General features: G+C 33.0%; 1 protein-coding gene across 1 annotated transcript; it reads left to right on the top strand.

The window, feature by feature from the left end:
• Positions 1-10,341: 10,341 nt before the first annotated feature.
• On the top strand, positions 10,342-13,175 carry LOC146927218 (cytochrome P450 83B1-like). Its single transcript, XM_085700553.1, has 2 exons — positions 10,342-11,288; positions 12,441-13,175. Exons 1-2 carry the CDS (start codon positions 10,863-10,865, stop codon positions 13,047-13,049), a joined length of 1,035 nt encoding a protein of 344 aa, XP_085556679.1. The 5' UTR covers positions 10,342-10,862; the 3' UTR covers positions 13,050-13,175.
• The last annotated feature ends 9,209 nt before the right edge of the window (positions 13,176-22,384 follow it).

Raw genomic sequence — 22,384 nt, 5'->3', positions numbered from 1 at the left:
TCAATCTTTGATGCGTCTTGCAAGAGTTCTCGCAAGTGTCCAAAGTTATGACGAACTAAGGTGTAACCTTGTGTAGGGATAAGGCCAAGAACCTTGTTCTTAGGAATTTTATATTTTAATGTAAAATAACTCTTATTTATAATTTCGAAAATTTAAGAGAAACTTATTTATTTGTTTATTTTTAATCATATGAGTTTTTAAATTACTTTTATTATTTTTAAGAAAAAATAAATATTTATCCATCTTTTTCACTAAGAATCTCATTAAGTTAATGTCTCAAAATTTGGGTCGTTACACTCAGCTATATCCCTAGGATATGAAATAATGTCTTCTCCAACTTTGGCGTGTGGAATCAGCTTTGTATTATTTTTTTTATCTTTGCAATTATGTGAAAGAAAACAGTGTTTCTGTCACCATCTAGATGCCACTTTACCTTTGACTTTTCTTGCCAAAATATTTCTTGCATATCTATAGTCACATCTAACTCAATTTGAGTTGTTCTTGTTTTTAGTAACTTCAAGTTAGTAGAGAGCACAAACATTGGGCAACCTATGAAATTATTGATCCAAACCTCTGAAACAATACTCTTACAATCTTCATGAGCAGCCAACATATTTATGAACTTAAAACTATATGCAAATCTATTATGACTATTATGAAATTCTAACAGTAATGGATAATGGTTTGACTTAGTTTTTATCCATAATTGATTACATATCTTAGACCAAGTGTAAGTTGGTCCCCTTATAGGTAAGTGTATCAAATTGTTTATGTCAAACCATACTTGAAATTTTTCCATAGATTTTCTAGTAGGGCTATGGGCTCCCCTATGTTCATGAGATCCTAAAATGGTGTTAAAATCCGCCATAAAGCACCAAGCATAAAAAACTTATTTTTCAATCCTTCCAAAATATGCTAGAGCTGTCTTCTGTTGATATAACAATTGGAAGTATATAGATAGCTGAAAATGCAAAATCCTTCCCATTTTCTGAAAACTTGAAAGAGACTTGTTGATCATCACAACATATGACCACATGATCAATATCAACTAAACAGATACACCATAAATTAGGTAATTTATGTTGTAGCCTAATCTTGACAACCATCTTATAGGAAATTTTTTAACTGTCATCTAGGGTTCAAAACTAAATAAAAAAATTAGGCTTATTTTTTATGATAAGCCTTTTGAGAGCTAATCTTGATGGGGAGTTGGCAATTCATTTGAAAGCTTTAGATGAAACATGCTTTGATCATGTATTATACTGCTTTGTGGCTTTAGATGATGAGTTGTGCTCATTCTTCTTTTTGTGAGTCACCACCTTGAAACCTGCTTGCAGCTCATCAGAAAATTGATTATTGTATTTGTCAGATTCTTGGTCAGCCTCTCTCTCTCTCTCTCTCTCTCTCTCTCTCTTCCATGTTATTGCCCAAGAGTCTTTCAAATGGTGCTGCTTGTGACTTCTTGAGTACCTTCCGAGCTTGAAAGATTATCCTCTTCAATTTGTCGAGTATCATCATGAAATTATGAGTTCTTCACGCAAGCTTTCATCATCTTCATTCTCTACCTCTTTCATTGGAGAAATCTTAGCCATATATAAACATATAAAATCCTCAACAAGTATGGTGCAAATATTTATTGTGTTTTAAATATAAAATAAAATGTTATTTAACAGAAACACTACGTCAATGTTGATATTTCAAAAGTAGTCACGTGTTTCCAAAATTTTATCATATCGATTTTTCTCATATATGTTACAGAAATGATAAGTAGACACAGATTTTCAAACACAATAAAGACACCATGGGTAATTTGGATATTTCACCCTTTAAATAGGGGCAGTTTTGTAAATACACCACAACCCTCTTCTTCTTCTCTCTTCTTCCTCTCTCTTCTCTGCGTGTTTTCTTTCCCAATTCTTCCAACATCCTCCTTAATACCACCATTATCCACCACCGTCCTCATTACAACCCATCGTTATTAACATCGATCACCACCCTCTCGACAAACGTGAATCATATCAGCACACATGGAATCAAAGAAAGCGATGTGAATACGAGATCTGAAAGGAAAGAAAGAAAGACAGCGGGAGGAGGTGATGGTGATGATGTCGCGGCGGTGGAGGTCCAAATCTGAACGGAGGTTGAAAGGGTGGCCACTATTGATGACGACGGTGTTGTGAGGGTGAAAGCTCAGGAGGTTGTGGTTGTAGAGAGACGGTGATGACTGTCGTGGAGGTTGGTGAGAGGTTGATCTGAGAAGATTGTTGGACGGTGGTGGTGGCGGTGCCAGAGAGAGGAACCGGTGGTGGCTGGCTGGCTGGGTGGGAGATGAGTGAAAGGAAGCAACACGGATGGGAGGGAGAGAAGAGAGAAAGAGAAAAAGAAAGAACAAAAAAGTTATACCTTATTTTATACATTGGTGTCTGTATTGTGTTTGAAATTGTGTGTTCAGTTATCATTGCTGTATATGTTATATATATATATATTTTTTTTTTCTGCATATATAATCACATAAAATCTGCAACGAATGCGGTGCAAATAATGAATGATTATTTATTTACATATGAAATAAAAATTTATTTAATAGAAAAATTACACTAATGTTTATACTATGAAAATAGTCTTTTAAGTTTCCAAAATTTTAATATTTCGGCTTTCCTATATATGTACATAAAAATTTGTTGGCCTCGCATTGCGAGGAATGAACTTTCATAGTGAGCCAACTTTCCCTTAATGTTAGGAAAATGTGCGCCTATGAGTACTGAACCCCTAAGCCAGTGAAAAAAAACCTTTTGACGAGCAGGCGAAGGTAGAAATGCGATTTCTGAAGGATTGAATCAACCAGAGCTATCCGGGAGCCAAAGAATCATCAACTAACGATCATTTTCTCATGCTTTCTTTTTCATATCTAATTATATATGTTTAGAAGCTATTAGTAGCTAATCCTCTCTAGGTTAGGTCATAAAAGAGGAATTCCATGTAATTGTTTGATTATGCAACTTTAAATGATTCTATGAATTCTAGTCGATTACTTTGCGATTTATCCGATTAATATTGTTCTCAATGTCTTTTATGCATTGACAAAAAGTCTCATAAATTGATTTAGGTCACAATGATTATGAACCCTAACTTTGTTGGCTCGACCTATTTTAATCGTTCAATTATTGATTAGATTAGACATAAGCTAATGATAATTGTTACTTACTTCGGCATTCTTAAACCTTCGATAGTTAAGGACTCACCTAAGACATTAGGGAACAATAACTGTTGAACAAATTTAGTGACCAAGAAATTGGCCTAGTTAGTTTGTTAAAATCAAATAATTAATAGCTTTGTATTCATAGTTTGTAGTTACCCAAACGATTGAGGGAAGGTAAAGACAAATGACATAGTCATATCTCTCTTAAAAAATTAAAACCAACCATTTTGCCAAGTGTAACCCCTCCCCCCATTTTATGACAAATAACCTAATCATAATCGTAGTATTTTGTCTTATATTAAAACTATCGATCTCTTAAAGAATTATAAAGAGAATTTTGTTTACAATAAAAATTGTCGGAAAAACAAGTAAAATATATTATGATTTTTTAGATTTGGCTCCCTTGTATAAAAATGACTAGCTTCGCTGCACCTAAAGAATTAAAATTGACAATCAGGAAAGAGAATGATGGGTTGCCTTCAGGAAATGGAACTGAGTTTTAAAAGTCACCCTCATGCATGTGGGTTAAAATTGTATAATTTATGTTAAGATTATATTCCTTTAAAGTGTCTATTTTTGTTTGGCGGTTGCTTCGCAATCGACTTCCTACTAAGTCTAACTTAGCAAACCGTGGTATCCTGGATATAGAGGCGTGCTTATGTGTGTCAGGATGTGGTCTTGTGGAAGATGCCCGCAATCTGTTTTTTGTCTTGCAGTTGCTTTGGTTCTTTATGGCCTTTAGTGAGGTTTTGGATTGACTTTGATGGTGTCGATCATTGTGATATTTCAAATCATTGTGCTCAATTTTCATATTATACAGGTGGTTTGAAATCAAGGAGGTCTTTTCTTCAACTTATTTTGGTTACTTACGATGTGGGTTCTATGGAATGAAAGAAATAATAGGCTTTTTAAGCAAAAAGAAAATTCCATAGCTCAATTATTAGATAAAGTAAAATATCATTCATTGTGGTGGATGAAAGCCAAAAATGTTGTTTTTATGTTTGGTGATCATTTGTGGTGGTCGAGTCCATTGTCTTGTTTAGGCATTGACTAACCACTTTGTTGTAATTCTTGTGAACTGCTTGTATCTTTTCTAGTAGCATTTTAGGTACACCTTGTGCTGAGAGGACTGCTATAGCAGTGTTAATATAATCCTTTTCTTTTTGTTAAAAAAAAGATTATATTCCTTTAATCCTGATAAACGGAAAATGTGCTAACATTATTCAATTTGGTGTAGAAACAAGTATAATTTTCGAATGAATGATGTAAGTGAAGTCAGTGGCGGATCTTAAGTTAATTTGTTGGGGGTGCCAAACTTTTATGGAATATATATTAAATAATATATATTAAATGGTTTCAAGTATTATCAGTAATTAATAATTGGCCAAGTGGTATGGAATTCCTTACAGGAGCAAGAGGTTGATGGTTTGAAACCCCTCAGAAGCGTTTTTTTAAATACAATTTGCAAAAGTAGAAGTTAAAATATGTAAAAAGAAGACACACAGGTATTGAACTGGCGACCTACCCCCTTACCACTGCAGCAGCTGAATTCTAGAAGTTAAGATGCAACTAATATAGTATATAAGGAAACTTTGGGAGATGCCATGGCACCTGCCTGCCCCCAAAGAGATCTGCCACTGAGTGAAGTGATGAATGGTTAATCAGATAAATCGAGAGAGTTATTAAGTGTACAAAAATATAAAAATAGATTGATTTTTTTGAAAGAAATTAAAAAAGGTTGAAGTTGTTAATCTCAGCATTAAATAGAAAAAGGTAAGATGAATATTTAAGATAAAAAATAAGAGTAAAATAATTTAATGGCACGATTAACTACACATAAGTGATATGAGATAAAAACAATTGAGAGGATCGGTTCCCAAAGATAGAGAAAGAGAGTTAAGATGAAGTTCATGGATTAGATTTTCTGTTTGTTAATAATAATAATATTTTATGAAATGATCTTGAAATAAATTGGTTTAAGTTGAATCACATACGAACTATAACGACCCTAAAAATAATATCTATGACGAAAATGTGTTAGCACTGTCTTTGTCATACATTCAATCTAAAAACAACTCTTTCATAAACACAACACCATACGAAAAATATTTGGACACACTCATATCACATGAAAAAAATAAAAGAGAATAAATGTAAATGATGTTGATTTATGTGACTAAATTATTTTATTTTTATTTTTTTAATTAATGTAAGTGTGACCAATTATTTACGATTTGTGGTAATTATGAGACCATAAAAGCCTTCTCAATATAAACACTTCAAGTTAAAATAAAATGATTAAATTGTCAACCATAAGTTGGAGCCACAAGATCAATTTTGACTAAGTCAAGTTGAATAGTCTACACAATTGTTTTAAAAATGGCAAAATCTTTTTTTTCTCTTTTTTTTTTATTTGAAGGATAAAAAAGGCAAAATCTAATATCCATATATTTCTTACTTTGGTTGGTTGGCTATATTTTTGAGAAAGACATTTGATTCTTTGGCTTATCTCGTCTAATTTTCAAAATAGCTTAAAACTTAAAAAAAATCTCAAATTAATTTTTCTATAAAAATTAAATGAAAAATGTTTAACTAATACTTTTCTTTTTATATATATATATATATATATATATATATATATATATATATATATGGCCAAATACCTTATAATTATTCTTATAAATTTTTACAAGAAAAAATTATTTTGAGATGTTTTTTAAGTTTGGAACATTTTTTATAATTAGACGAGATAAGCCAATTAACCAAATGTCCTTCTCAAAAATATAGCCAATCAACCAAAATAAGAAGTATGGATTCGGATTAAATTTTGCTTTTTTGGTACTGCATCCGTAATTTACTTTAAGTTGTTTTGACATTTTTATGCATATTTTGTATTGAAAAAAGAAATTATGAGCGATTTTATAAAAGTATCCTTATTAATAACATGATAAAAAGAGAAAGAAAAAAAATATAAATAAGATAGAGTAATAAATAATAAAGAGAATGATATGAAAAAATTATTAATGATGCATTGGCATTGCAATGTGACTTATAATAAGACAATTTTTTTTTAAAAGTGACTTATAATAAAATATGAATATGAAGGGAGTATTAAATATCAAGTGATATATAACTGACATATTTTATTTTATCTTACCGTAACCTTTTTGGCCATTGGAATTTGGTGTGTTTAGATTGAATGTGTTGTAGTGCCGACACAATTTCCACATGTGAATGCACAAGTTCATTGTCGTCATAGATATTATTCTTATAATGTTTTAGAAGAAACAATTATTTCGAGATTTTTTTTTAAGTTTTTAAAAAATTCAGAAAATTAGACAAGATAAGCCAACCAACCAAATGTCCTTCTAAAAAATGTAGCCAACCAACCTAAAATAAGAAGAATAGATTAAGAATACATTTTGCCTTTTTTAGCACTTCATCCATATTTTATTATAAGTTGTTTTGACATTTTCACGCATATTTTGTACTAGAAAAATCAATTATGAATATTTTTACAAAATTATCCTTACTATTGATATGAGAAAGAGAACAAAAGAATAGAAAAAAATTAATAAATAGTAAAGGGTGCGATAGGAAAAAAATCATTAATGCTGTATTGATATTTTTTTCTTTTTTTGAAAGGGTTGATGCATTAGTACTGTAAAGTGATTTATTATAAAACACAAACAATTTTTTAAAAAATGACTTATACTCCCTCCGTCCCTTAATGTAACCACCCATTTGATTTTATTTATGTCCCTAAATGTAACCCCCTTTTCAAATTACTAGATGCATTTATTACTTTTTTCCTAAACATAACCCTAATTAATACTACTAACTTGTCTTCAAATATGAATAGTCAAATTTAATACACATACAAACAAATGACAATTTGGTAATATTAATACACAAAACATACACATTAATTACACTGACAACTTTTCTTAAGAAATGTGAAAAATGCAAAGGGGGGTTACATTAAGGGACGGAGGGAGCAGTAAAATACGGTGAAGTAAAGTGAGTCAATTCAGAAATATATAGCTGGCATTGGAATTTGGAGTGTTTAGATTGAATGTGTGGCAAAGGCAGTGCTGACACATATTTCACATGTGAACGCACAAGCGATATTATTCTTAGTGCCGTTATAGGTTATACGAGGTTTCATTTAGACCAATTTTTTAATATTTTTTTGGATAAGTCAAGAGTGAGTTTAAACAACAAAGAGAGACCGAGAAATCTGTTGGCATTCTCAAGAAACCGCTACACTACCTTGCTGATTTTCTTTTTTGACTTTTTTAAGGTATGGCGTGAATGGAACTTCGTTGTTTTTCCCTCGCACCAAATACTGTTGAACAAGATCGATTTCTTTTTAAAGGGTTGCGCACCTTATGAGGGTGCGCCATTGGTGTAGGTTTTGATTGCTCATTGGCATTGCCTTCTGCTGCCAACGCTTGCTGAATAACCTCAAGATCTCTCATTATTGTCGGACGACTATTCATAACAACAATAATAACAAAATGGTGTTGTTTTGGTGGTTTGTCATTCATCTTTTCAATAATAGCGGATTGTACGTCATTATGGGAAAATAATTCAAGATCCTGTAATGTTAGTACATTAGATAAGGGTTCAGCTGCAGTATGCTGATTATTCAACTTGTGGCTGCAATCCACATGTTCCAAAACAACTGTATTAATGCTTGGACAGACAATATCGTTTGTGGCACTATGAAAAGTGAAGTGGAAATAGGTACTTGATTTATAACGCTGTTGTGCCTCATATATAGTTAATTTCTTGCACAATTGAATTCACATCATCATTTCTATTAATTTTTTTTTCAAAAGATCTTGATGAACAGATACCTGCAGGCAGCGGCGAAGTTAGAGAAATTTTTACGAGGGGGCCATGCATATAAAAAAAAATTAGGCAAAGAAATTTTTTATATTTCTATAATGAATTCCTTAACATGTGCCCTGAAGGACACAATTTAACATTTGCCTTTAAAATATTATATATTAAATTTAAAGGTTAAACATGTTTAATCTCTATAAAATTAGGCTTCAAGAAGTCAAATATTTGCTAAATAGATTAACATTTTTTTTAACGTAGACAAATAAGCTATTTGCATTAAACTATCCTCTATTATGTTTCACTATTGATAACTTTTATTGCTAAAAATGTTTTCTCCATTGTTGTTGTGGAGACCGAAATGACAAAATAAGAAAAAATAAGTTTATTTATTAATCAAGTAATAATTTTTTTAGCCTTTTAATTTATGCAAATGAATTTATTTGAGGTAGCTAAAAATATATTATTGGGGTAGCTTGCCATATTAATATGCCTAATGATTCAATAGAAATATAAATTTTGGCTACCCCACTCTATCAAAGGGATTCGCCCCTGCCTGCAGGATTTTCCTTTTTTTGCCTAACTTAAACTGGTTGCTTCTGAATTTTTTTTCTAGCGGTTTCCCTTTGTCAAATTTGACTGATTTTTTCTTGTCGTTGCTCCCAATTTACTGAGGATGCAGCCAACAAAATTTAAAAACGTTGTGGCCGATATTTTTGCAATGAGTACGAAAATCTGGAAGCCATACATATAATTGAACCTCCACATTAAAAGTAAAACCATTCCTTTCCACAAGTATTTCATGAAATAAGCAACGGAAGAGATCCATATATATACCTATATGTGCGCGTACGTAGTGACCAAATAATCTATTTTGAGTGGCGCTATCAATGATGATTGGTGTACCTACAACATTCGTAATTTTCACACAAAGTGCGATCCTGCCAATATTCCTAGGGTAATTATATTAAACGAATCCATACTTGAGCATGCGTCTGACATTGAGTATAAGCATTAAAGTCTTTCATCCATTAAAAAATTTGAAGGACTTCCGATTTCATGTTGATTGTTCTCTTGGCTAGAACTAGACGTAGCTCTTCATAAGAGGAAAATGACAACTCATAAAAATCTTTTCCAAGCGAAATCATTTTCCAAGGTCCCAAAGTCTTCCATTTAGTGGCGGATCTTCTCTTAGACCCACAGGCGCCATGTCATCTCCTAGTTTTTCTATATATACTATATCTGGCATGAAAGTTTCATAAGTTTTCCTGTGTTACAGTGGATCGGGGGTGCGCGATTCTTGAGTATGTCGCGTATTCGAATCCTAGTTCATCTCATTTTTATATGTTTAATATTTTATTTAAAAAAAGTGCTTGTGGGGGAATCGAACCCTCACCCTGGATTCGAGCAAAAATAAACCACTAGACCAGTTAATATTTTTGATATTTCTAATAGTAGTATCTAATAAGTACTCAATCCCTCCAACTCAATATCTCACACAAATTTCTTAATTAAGTGAGTTCCACTAATCAATTATCAATAACTTTATATCATTACATTGGTTCCATTTAAGATTGGAGTCTTAAATGAGACCTTGAGTGTTATAAAACGCCAAAAACTTCTCTTCCTAATAGGAGTACTTAATAGATATCAAGTCTTAAAAGTTTTCGTCAATTTTTATCGACAACTAAAATGGTTGTTCACTCTTTATATAAGTTGGTGAACAATATGTAGGACCTATTGTATGTGGGTATTGTCCAACCAAAAAATATGGAACAAGTAAATTTCCATATTCCCTAAAAAAAATTAAGTAACTTGCCATACGGTCTCTCATCCAATAAATGCATGGATATTTTTTTCCTTCAACTAGTAAAGCTATGGTAGGGCACAAAATGGTTTCACAACTTTGCTGCATGACGTTTTGATGTATGGGGTGTGAACAACTTTCGAACTTTCACGGTTCATTTCCTCTAATAATAGAGAGAAATGATATTTCTACTACTATTTTATGACAATTTTATGAACAATTTTATCTTTTATACTCATATTATATTTTTATTTTTTCTCTCTATTATTTTAATTTCCGTGTTAATACTTACTTTTCTTTGTAAATTTTATGGTTATCCCAAAAGTTATCACATAAATAGTTATTTATATAACCCAACTCATAAAAGACATTTGAAGGAAGGTTCGTATCGTAAGCACAACAACACAAAGTCAAAGTGAATTACATCAACAAAGAGTTAGAAATTGTGAGTGTTTGTAAAGACATATATATTTCCCTATATATTTATTAAAGTTGAGAGTACATATAAATCATCCTCTTCTTCTTCGATAGTCTATCATTTTGGACATTGATATTAACAATGTTGTTAGTACTATTTCTAATTGCTCTATGCCTAATTATTCCTTTGCTAATATTCTTCCACAACCATAGAACCATTAAACGTTATCCACTTGGTCCTAAAGGCCTTCCCATAACCTTCATCAACTAGACATTTCTAATCTTCCTAATCAACTTTCTCAATTCTCAAAGATATATGGTCCTCTATTTTCAATTCAACTTGGATTAAGAAAAGCTATTGTTGTTTCTTCAGCTGAAATTGCAAAAGAAGTATTGAAAACCAATGATCAATTGTTTTCTAATAGACCTATATTATATGGTCAACAAAAGTTGTCTTATAATGGGTCAGAAATCTTTTTTTCACAATACACCGATTTTTGGAGAGAAATAAGAAAAATTTGTGTTGTTCATATATTTAGTTCCATACGTGTGTCATATTATTCTTCTATAAGAAATTTTGAGGTAAAGAAAATGATCAAAAAAATTTCAGGGCATGCTAGTTCATCAAGTGTTTCAAATATGAGTGAGATATTGATATCTCTTTCAAGTACTATAATTTGTAGGATTGTTTTTGGGAGAAGCTATGAGGATGAAAGCACTGAGAGAAATAGGTTTCAAGGAATGTTTCATGAGTGTCAAGCTTTGCTCGCAGAAATATTTGTTTCTGATTATATTCCATTCACGAGTTGGATTGATAAACTTAGGGGATTGCATGGTCGTCTTGATAGAAATTTCAAGGAGTTTGATGATTTTTATCAAGAGATTATAGATGAACATTTGGATCCTAATAGACAATATACAGATGAAGAGGTTATTGTTGATGTCTTGCTTCAACTTAAGAAAAAGCGTTCATTTTCTTTTGATATCACATTTGATCACATCAAAGGAGTCCTCATGGTATGCGCATTGATAGTTAAGTATGCAATAGGTAGTGTTCCGGTGACAAGAACTTAATTGGTAGAGATAATGCATTCTAATATGTAGGGATCAAAGTTCGAATTTTAAACACACAATTTATTCACTTTAAAAAGGAGAATTCTAATAACTAGGCTATTTTACAATAAAAAGTAAGCAATACGTAGTACAAGAGAATTTTGTTGACTTTTGCCACATCTTGTGTTTTGTCTACTCTTAACAATAAACGTAAAATAGATCAAAGAAAATTAATGTTTTTGTCCGCTATTTGCATCAACTATATCAAATTTTGTTATCCACAACCCTTTTAATAGACTAATGATTTTTCTAAAGTGGACAACTCATTTTATGATTTTTAAAGTGGTCAACTCACTTTAAAGGGTAAAGTGAACAACATCAACCATTAATAAATTAGAAAACATCACAATAAATTTTGGGTTTGTTTGTTACAATAACAACTTTAAATTTTTTTCACTTATCATTTTATTTACTTTAGACAATTCTTGCTCAAATTATATTATTGAAGTGGTACACATAGCCTATACATGACCATAGGCCAGCCAAGTGTGTGACCGGCTTGATGTAAACATCCCACAAAAATTTAAGAGATTTAGGGACCACAACGTTCTATAACTTTCCTTTTACAGCCTACTACATCCATTCCTTCTTAGATGTTATTTTAAGGCTAAAGAAACTAATAAATTTTCTTACTTTGGGTTAAATTATTAATTTTTCTTTATTACACTTAGCAAATTAACATCTCATTTTACCTATTATTTTTTATTATAAAAACATTTTCCCTATTTCTTTCACTATAAAAAAATAGCATGGGATAACTTTTACAAAGTTTTTTAACTTAATATAAATATAAATTTCTAAACAGTCTCTTTATTTTTTTCATTTCAAATCAATTTTGATTTTTAGTCTACTTTTGTTACAAATTTCAGCACATGAATATTGAATGATATATTGCAATTAAAGAGTATATCTCTCACAAATAAGCACCGTTATTACAAAAGTCGTTATGATAACTTATATATCATCTTAACAAATTGAAAATGTAATTTAGATTTTTGAATGTTCAAGTTTTTGGAATATTTTTCATTTGGTAACTCATAAAACACTTATTTGTAGGATATTATCGTAGCTGGAACAGATACCACAGCAGCCACATCAGTTTGGGCTATGACAGCCTTAATGAAAAACCCAACAGTAATGAGGAAAGTACAAGATGAAATTAGGAACTTGGGAGGTGAAAAAGATTTTTTAGATGAAAATGATATTCAAAATTTACCTTATTTGAAGGCAGTGATTAAAGAAACGTTAAGATTGCACCTACCAGCCCCTCTACTTATGCAAAGAGAATCACGTGAAAATTGCACTATAAGTGGATACAATATTCCAGCCAAGACAATATTGTATGTGAATGCTTGGGCTATACAGAGAGACCCTAATGTTTGGAAAAACCCAGAAGAATTTTATCCTGAAAGATTCTTAGAAAGTTCTATAAATTTTAATGGACAAGACTTTGAACTAATACCCTTTGGAGCTGGTCGTAAAATTTGCCCAGGAATGTCTATGGCAGTTGCCTCATTGGAACTTATCCTTGCCAATCTTCTTTATTCATTTGATTGGAAATTGCCACATGGAATAGTAAAGGAAGATATTGATACTGAAATGTTGCCAGGGATCACACAACACAAAAAGAATCCTCTTTGCCTTGTTGCCAAGATCCCTATGTAGATGCATCACTTTATAGTAATAACTACGATGGTTTCTTATATAATATGTTATGTTTGTTAGGTTTTTTATGTAGTGGTACTCTTTGATTTTGTTTTTTTAATAAAACCAGCTATTTTGTTTCTTCTACCGATTTATATTTTTGGATATTGCTGTGCAAAAAGAATTATAAGAGTATGATTTTACCACATTGTATACAAGATGATTTTGTTCATAGAGATCAAATTATAATTATCGCTTAAATGGGGATCTTATATTATTTAGATGAATGTTGTTGAGAATTCGAATAGAGTCACACCAATACTTGATATGTGGAAGAAATTGATGGCAACCAAAATCAAAGGAATGCAATAATAATCATGAACAAAATAAACAGCAATATAAAGGAAGAAGAAGAAAGAAAAACACACAATATTTTTTACCCTATTCCGTCAAAAATTGAACTATCAATTGACTCTAAATTGGAGAAAAGAGAAGCTCTGATCCATTCCACTGATCAAGAGAGTGCTTTAGACAAAGATTCCATAAAGAATTACAAGAATCAACCTTCCAACATAATTCTACATTTTCGTCAAAATCTCATTCCGTGACCAAAAGACTTAATCATTTCACACCCAAGGTGTTTGAATGGTGTTTCCAAACCCTATAATTTACCCCAACAGTCCTCAATCTTTACCCTATTGATTTCCTAAAGGTATTTGTAGAAATCCATTTATTATTATCTGTTTTATCTTGGTTTTCGGGTGTCAAACATTGATTACGTTTGAACCTTTTAAACCGGTGATATCTTATTTTTTCTTGGGAAGGGAAAAAAGTAAGCAAAACCCTTGAGAATCGAGGTCCGGGAGTTGTTTTCGCTACGGGAAGGTGTTAGGCACCCATAACGACTATAGTATCCTATAGGAACCGTCTTTAACTTCTACGCGTGCGCTTTATTTTTAAATGCTATTTTGAAGAGTATTTATTAAACCTAAAAGTTTCTAAGTGAAGAATTGGAGGGAGAAGAATGTTTTTGGATTTTTATTTTAGTTGAATTGAAGGAATTTTGTTCCTTGCCTACGTACCCGTTTAAGGGATCAAATCCACCGTAGTTCTCTTCCAAAAATGTTTTTGTTTTTGTTGGTCGATTTTAAGTTTGAAAATGAATTTTGAAGAATAGAAAGAGGCCTCAAGGGCATGAGATTTAGAAATTGTGAGGTGGAATTAGTTATTTGCAAAAGAAAGTCAAAGTTTGATTATTTTCATTGAAATTTGATTAAGAAAATAAAAAAAGGAAAATTCAATGGGATTTTGATCCCAAGGTTTATTATGGAAAATGTTTGAGTGAAGTTTGTTCAAGTTTTTTTTTGGGAAAATTATTTTTCTAAGTATAAAGCCTAAACATTCATCTAAACATACAATCCTAAACATACATCTAAACATGCATATTCTAGCTATATACTATAGTGATGTGTGTGCATGTGTCGGTGCTTGTGTCGGTGTACATTATTAGAGTCCATTGTCCTTTACATCATACCCTAGATACATTCTATGGCCTCCTTGCCAAGAAATTAAAATCATAGGAATATTACAAAATTCTTAAGTGCCACATTCTAACTTTGGTACAAATTAAATTGCAAGAAAGAAATAGAGATGAATATGGGATGAAATGGAGATGCTTATGGAATGATGAAACATGAAATGAAAGGAGTTAGTAGCACATGACAATATCAAAGGAAATAAAGCAAGAGGAATACTAGAATATAAAGGATGGAAAATAAAGGCAACATAAGTGCAAATATGCCTAAAATTTATTCATAGAATGCAAGAACCATATGACCTATAATTCTCACATTCCAATACATTTTTTAAAGGTTTAGAATCAAGTCTTGGAATGGGAATTAAGGCAACATGATTTACTTGGCATTTTAGAACAAATTTTAAGCATATTTACATTACTTAACCACACAACTAACTTGTAAACCAAGCAACTAATCAAGATTCATACTCATGCATTAATATCAACACAAACAGTAGCTAAAACCCTATGAAATCAAGTGGTATAGGTCACCAAAATTCATCAAGCAATTTGGATTAAAATCAAGCAAATTTTCATTTATTTTTAGTACAAAAATACCTCAAAATAGTAAGAAAATTAGCCACATCATGTTCATTAATTTTTTTAATATGCAAAATTATCACAAGAACACCTCAAAATTATCAAGAAATGTGTATGAAATTTTTTAGAATTTTTCACAAGATTTTTGGGCTCAAACTACATATAAACTTCACAATTTTTTTAACAAAAAAGTAAACATTTCACAAGAAAATACTACATACTTTTCAATCAGGATTTTAAAACATAATCAACATCACAAAAGTGTCAAAAAAACAATCAAGATCACCTAGAAAACTTTTTAGGGAATTTTAAAGGATTTTTTAAACTAAAAATTGCAAGAAAATTATTAATTCTAACAAAAATAAGGAAAAAAAATGCTTCTAATATTCTTTTCAAGCCTTAGCACGAAAAATGTCACAGAAATGTTAGAAAAAATGTCAAGAACACATAGGAAAAGATTTAGGAATTTTGGTGAAGGAAATTGGACAGATAAGGGTGCAAATAGCAACATTACAGCAAGAAATATGCAGGACAGGGGAGTGTGTATAGCAAACAGGCATGGCAATTGGTTCCTGGGCCTTAAGAGGCCACTGGAGCGGTTGGGGAACGGGTATGGAGCGGGTTAACCCGGTTCATGGCAATATATATATGCCTGAACCGGTTTGAAGCACCATTTCCCCTTAATCTTTCTCTCTCTGTACTAGTCCTAGTGAGAGAAGCTCTCACTTCTCTCTAAAACCAGTCCGTCGGAGGTGAATCGGAGAAGATGACCGGAGGAAGTTCCGGTGCGGTGGTTCGCCGGTGGCGCCACCGTACCGGAACCTTTTTTCCAAAACTTTTTACACTATTCTTCTCGTCTTCTTCTCCTCTTCGTGGTTTTGAGGTTACTTTCGTGAAATTATGACAGAAACGAAGTAGATCGGGGTTTGATTCCTTTCGACTTTTCAAGAACTTACTGGTTTTGAATCTTTTTTGGAAACACTTTCCTGCAATCACACCGATCTATTTCGATCTGGACTCGATGATGTTTTGGAAACGAAAACTGAGAGAGTTTATGTGTTCACCTGAGGCTAGATCGAAGATTCGGAGGAGAAGATTGTGGAAAACTTCACGAAACCTATCCGAATCTTTGGTGAGTGCTTCGCTGTTGTCGTAGACCGAAAATAAATCGGTGAACTTGTTCCGCTTCTTCTCCGATTAAACTCAGATTCGATCCCTCTTCTTCTCACCTTTCCTCTGTGATCGTACGATTCGTCACTTCGGTGGCGAATTCGTGCTAGAATTGCAGAGACCTAGGGTTCGATGATGATGATTCTCCAGTGAATCTCTGAGAACCACTACAAACACGTTGCAATTGTTGAATCTTGTTGCGTGAATGGAACTTGTATTCTGTGGAATTGGTAACGATTGATACGAATCTGTGAAGTTTTGGTCTGGAATTGGCAATTTTGAGACGGTTAGGGTTTGAGTTCTTGATGAATGTTCTTGGAGTTTTTTGCAGATTTTCGTTTTTGATCTGTGAAAGGTGGAAAGAGAAAAGGAAATAGTGTTTTTGATGAGTTGTAAAGAAATGAATGGTATCTGACTTTGACTGTGATGACTGGGCTTATTTATAGCTGACACATGGAATATCTGGACCAATGGGACACTGCCACATGGACTAGGACTGTAACTAACTGGACTAATAAAAATCTGACACGTGGCCCCTGACTTGTGACTTGGACAAAAAGGACTAAACTGCAAAATACTGAAAGATAGGGACTAAAATAAAAATATGAAAAGTGACACAAAGGGTTAAAATGCAAAAATTAATAAAATTGAATTTAAAAAAGGTAATTTGAAATAAACGTAAAGTGAAACAAATAAAAATGACAAAACGGACTAAAACGAACCAATGGCTTAAATGAGGTACTTTAAAGTAACCTCTCTCTGCCAAAATTTCGAGTGAAATGACCAAAGTGCCCCTAGGGCTAAAACGACTAAAAATGACTCAGACGCAATTTTAAAAATGGATTTTTAACAAGGAATTAGAGCAAGACCTTATACCAGCAAAGTTAACAGACTCAGAGACAATTTTAGGACTTAAACAGGACTTTGACACATGAAAAGACTAAAATGCCCCCAGGGGCAAAACTGACTCAAAAATGACTTCAAATGCAATTTTTTAAAATGGATTTAGACATAGAATGAAACAGAGACTTATTCACACTACTTGAAAAGGACTCAAACAAAATTTTGAAAGACTGAGAGAAATTTGACATAGGAAATGACTAAAATACCCTTGCATGTGAATTTTTGCAAACAATATTGAAATAAAATGCAGAGAAAGATGCAATTGATCAGAGACAGTTCAAATGACTTATAATGCAAGAAAAGAAAAATTGACTAGTATTTTTAGGTCCAAAATTAGGGTATAACATTATCAAGTAAATTGATATCTTATATATTTTTTTTAGAAAAACACAATTATTTATTCACTATAAAAAAAACCTCAATTATTACAATGAGAACAATAACACGAGTTTGTAATTGGTTGAAAAATAAATGTAAAGTGACCGAATGTAAATGACTTGAATCAAAAACACGTTTGATTTAAAAAGTTTTGAAATTAAACTTGCTATTTAGATTAAAATGCTTGAATATAAACAATTTGTTTCTTGAGTTGGAAGAGACCTCCAAGTGATGGGTCAACCTTAACAATGATGATGCAGGCAAAAATTATGGTGCATAAGGTAAGGAAATCCTTATGCACCGTGCATAAATCATTCACAACCATTAGATCTAGTGTACATGTGTAATAATCCTAGGTTTCTCCTCTCAAACTACACCAAATCAAGGAAAAGTGAAACATAAGTTAAAATGCTTCTCTTTCTAAATTATTATAGAGAGAGAGAAGCCCTGCAACAAAGGTTATCTTCTCCGATCAACATTAAAACGCCGGCGCGGTGGTGGCCGACCCAACAGGGCGGCTCTTCTTCTTCTTCTTCTTCTTCTTCTTCTTCTTCTTCTTCTTCTTCTTCTTCTTCTTCTTCTTCTTCTTCTTCTTCTTCTTCTTCTTCTTCTTCTCCTCCTCCTCCTTCTCCTTCTTCTCCTTCTTCTCCGGTTTGGATTGTGTTGTGATTGCTTGAGTTCGGATTTGTTGTGTTATTCTAGATTATGATGATTTGAAAAGGTTGTTGTTATTTGTGAGATAAGGAAAAAATATTGATGGAGATAGTGTTGTTCTTGAAATCAAAAGAAAAAGATTGTTGCTGGAAATTTTTATCTGATGATTGTTTGCTGGAAAAGTGTTTGATGGATTTGTAGTGAAAGCTCAAAAAATGAATTGCTGGAAAATATTGTTCATGTTGTTCTTGCTGGAAACCATTTCCACAGCAAAATGGTTTTGGAGTACAACTCACAGAAACCATTTCCACAGCAAAATGGTTTTGAAGTACAACTAACAGAAACCATTTCTTTCCCCCTCCTCCAATTGTGTCAGTCCAAAACTGAATAATGGCAATGACTCTAGGTCCTTAGTTTTTTTCACCTGCTGGAAACCATTAATTACATCCAATGGTTTTGGAGTACAATTCACAGAAACCATTTCCACAGCAAAATGGTTTTGGCATAATTTCAAGTTTTCATTTTTTATTACATGTTTTCATTTTATCTAAGACATGTTGAGTTTTTTACATGTTAGTGTAAAAAATTTCTGAACTCTTTTAAACTATTCTGTGTCATGTAAAATAACCATACTCAGAATTATGTGCCTGGAGTTGTGAAAAGATGATTATACAAAGATTTCATTGGCCAGAATTATGTAACAGATAGTGTGCAGAAAGTTCTTTTGCTAAAACATTTATTAGTGATTGAATTTGGATGCAAAATATTGATGCTAAATAGCAGAAATAAATTTACCAATGTGCTTCTTGTTGTTCTTGGTCAATCATTTGTGTAATCCAAGAATAAATTGAAAAGAAGCAAAACATTGAAGGTGAGAAAAACACAAGAAGGGGGGTTGAATTGTGTTTTGAAAAATTCTTCGTTTCTCCTAAAAACTGAACACACTGATCAGAAGCTAGGTGAGAAAGCTTCTGAAGTGATAATCAGAATCTAAATGCAGCGGAATAAAACAGAGAGAGAGAAGAAGAACGACACAAAGCAATTATACTGGTTCCTTCCACAATCCGGAAGTAGTCCAGTCCCCCTTGCACTTCCAAGGAGATTTCACTATGAGTAATATCTGATTACAAATGCTCAAGCACACAAGCAAGAGACTTCCTTTGCTCAAGCACACAAGCTAGAGACTTCCTTTGCTCAAGAACACAATCAAGAGACTTCCTGCTCAAGCACAACTGCAAGAGACTTCCTAACTAAACAAAATTACACAGAAAATTGTTTAAGGTTGAACACTTGATATACAATCAGAGGTGCTCACAATACAAATCAGATACAGACTCAATGAACTTAAGAATTTCTAAGATATGACTTTGAGACACAGAAATTCTAAGTGAATGCAGAACAATTTCAGCAGAGGTTTGGTACTTGTGAAAATCTTGTGAGTCTTTCGTTTAGCGTTCTTGCATTACCAATTCTCTAGGTCTTCACTCCTTTATATAGAGGTGTGAAAGAGACGTTATGAAATTGCCAGCACACCAAAGAGTCGTTAGTTGAAGCTTGATCTTTCACCAATGATCTTTTGCCTGATTTGGTTGTTGTCCTATGAAGAACCAATTTGAAATCCATTCCTTATCCAAAGGAACATATATGCAGGCGAGACCGTATTCTGGAGCTGTTTTCTTGTCTTGAAGCGTGGACACAAAACAGAGTAGTGGAGAACGTGGTTGTACAATTCGTACAAAGTACAATGTCAACGCTTTCGTCCAAAATGCAAGCACAAGCCTTCAAACATCTTTGAAATGACCGTTGCAAAATTCCACTAATCCTTTGTTTGTGTTTTCGAATCCAATGGACAGCTTTTGCATTGATAATTCTTCAATTCTTGAATCTTTTGCAAATCCAGTTGAGATTCAGCTTCTGGTGAAATAGCTTCTGATGAGGCAGCTTCTGATGATATGACTTCTGCAGCTTCTGATGACGCAGCTTCTGATGATGTGGCTTCTGGACCTCTTGTCTTCAGAAGCACTATTCTTCAGGAGCAGCTTTACTTCAGGAGCGCTATTTCTTCAGGAGCAGCTTGACTTCAGGAGCGCTTTGCCTTCAGAATCATCTAAGCTTCATTTTCTTTTGCTCTTTATTTGCTCATTCAGAACCAATGATGATGTGACTTTATAATTATGGTCCTGTACACTTGAACAAATATTAGCTAGTCCAATTTACAATTTTTAATACCTTGTTATCATCAAAACTCTTTAAGGTTCATTGTTAAACACATTTTGTTCCAACAATCTCCCCCTTTTTGATGATGACAAACAAAAGTATTTAAAATTGATCAATTGTTGTTAATCTAATTAACAAGTTGACTTTGGGGTTCTGAGGTTTGTAAGCTCAGAATCTGAGGTTTGTAAGCTCAAACTCCCCCTGAGTCTGATAGTATTTAAGGTGAGGTTTGTAAGCTCCCCCTAAGTTCTATCCAGGTTAATTAAATTCATTTTTCGCGCAATAAAATTATCAGAGCTTAAAAACAAAATTGAATCATTGAAAGAATTAACTTATAGATAAGAAGAATGGTTCAATTAATTTTACTTGAATTTTGATACTCCTTCGTTCGTTCATAGCTTATACCAATAAGGTAAAAAAAATGATAGAAGTTTTTCAAAAAAATTTCAAATGCCATTAATGGGGCTCAGAGCCTTTAAATACTTGTCACATATACTGCCCCTTTTGTCATTATCAAAAAAATAAAAAAAAACATAAAAGACAAAAAGAGAGTATACAAGAAATTAATCAAAAGAGAGTATACAAGAAATTAATCAGAAAAAAATATATGAACATGAATATCTAAAATATCAGAAGCAGCTAAACAGTCAGAATCAGTAAGCATTCAGAAGCAAAGAGAATTAAAACAGAATGGTTTCAGAAGCAAGGACTAGGAATTCAAAACAAACAACAAACAAAAAGAAAAACACAAGGGTGTGCAACTAAGTGTTGGTTTGATGTTGTTTCTTCATCTCCTCCATTTCTTCAATCTTCTTCTGCAACAGTTCTTCAAGCTGTTGTTGCCTCTGGAGAAGAGCCTGTTCCCTTTCCTTAGCTTCTTGCTGCTGCTGTGCCATCTGTTTCTTCAGAAGCTTACACAACCTTGCTTCTCTGGTCAAGTAATCCGTTTCTAAGAAGAAAGGCTGGTTTGCCAGGAGCAGTGTAGAACTTCTTACTCTAAGACTCTGATTCAGATTTTCCATTAGCCTTCTGACTGATGCTTGCTTGACTCTGATGCATTTAGCCTTGATCTCTTCAATAAGCTCAGCTGCCCGGTTCTGAAGAGATGCCCAGGAGTCTTCATATGCACTTGTGAGATCAATTGTCCTTCGTTGATCCACAAGATTATGCAATCTACTAAGGATTGTCAGAAGCTCAGAATTAATATATCCAGATTCCAGGATGTTTGTGGGTGGTTGTTCAAGGATTTCAAGATCAGAATCACTGATTTCCAGATCTTGAACAGGGTTAGGAATTGGAATGGTAAAGTGTGTTTGAGTGTTTGAAGATGAAGGCTGGTCAGAGGCAATGTGAGTGGTAGAGGTTGAGGCTTGAACATTGACTAGAGAGATGTCAACATCCATGGGAGTTGGTTGTGGGGAGTGTTCAATTTCAGTTGGTGGTTGTTGTGGTGAAGTTGATGTTTGAGTGTTGAGTTGGGGGTCAATGGTAGCTGTTGGTGATTGTGGGGGTGTTGTGGGTTTATGTGGTTCAGGTGTTTGTTGATGGGGGTTTTCTGAAACAACGTTTTCAGAAGCAGCTGCTTCTGGAGTTGCTTCAGAGGCCTTTTCTGAGGTAAACTCAACATTTTCTGGAGGAATCATGTTGAGAGGTTGAATGTTAAGGGGTTGAGGGTTAAGGCGAAAGATAGTCTCAATGACTCTTTCTCTCTGCACAGCCATTTCAGCCAACTTCTCATTAATTATGTGACCAACTGGTTCATAAGTAGTTGACTGAGAGGGCTTTTTGTTGGTTTTGGTTGATGTTGACTGGCTTTTTACTGGTTTTTGAAAGAGTTGGGCTAAGGGTATATCATCATCAGAATCATCAGAATCTGATAATGGTGTGGATGCGGTATCTGATGATATATTAATTACCT

Source organism: Medicago sativa, chromosome 4 (genome assembly GCF_051527215.1).
Source record: "Medicago sativa cultivar Bolivia chromosome 4, Bolivia_mono, whole genome shotgun sequence".
NCBI lineage: Eukaryota > Viridiplantae > Streptophyta > Magnoliopsida > Fabales > Fabaceae > Medicago > Medicago sativa.
The sequence above is the reverse complement of the archived record's forward strand: the minus strand, read 5'-3'. Positions and strand labels throughout refer to the sequence as shown.

Bases quoted from the DNA above. Each gene is read 5' to 3' on its own strand.
- LOC146927218 (XM_085700553.1), top strand. From the start codon at position 10,863: ATGATCAAAAAAATTTCAGGGCATGCTAGTTCATCAAGTGTTTCAAAT. The intron at 11,289-12,440 runs GTATGCGCATTG...ACTTATTTGTAG, and splicing joins ACATCAAAGGAGTCCTCATG to GATATTATCGTAGCTGGAAC.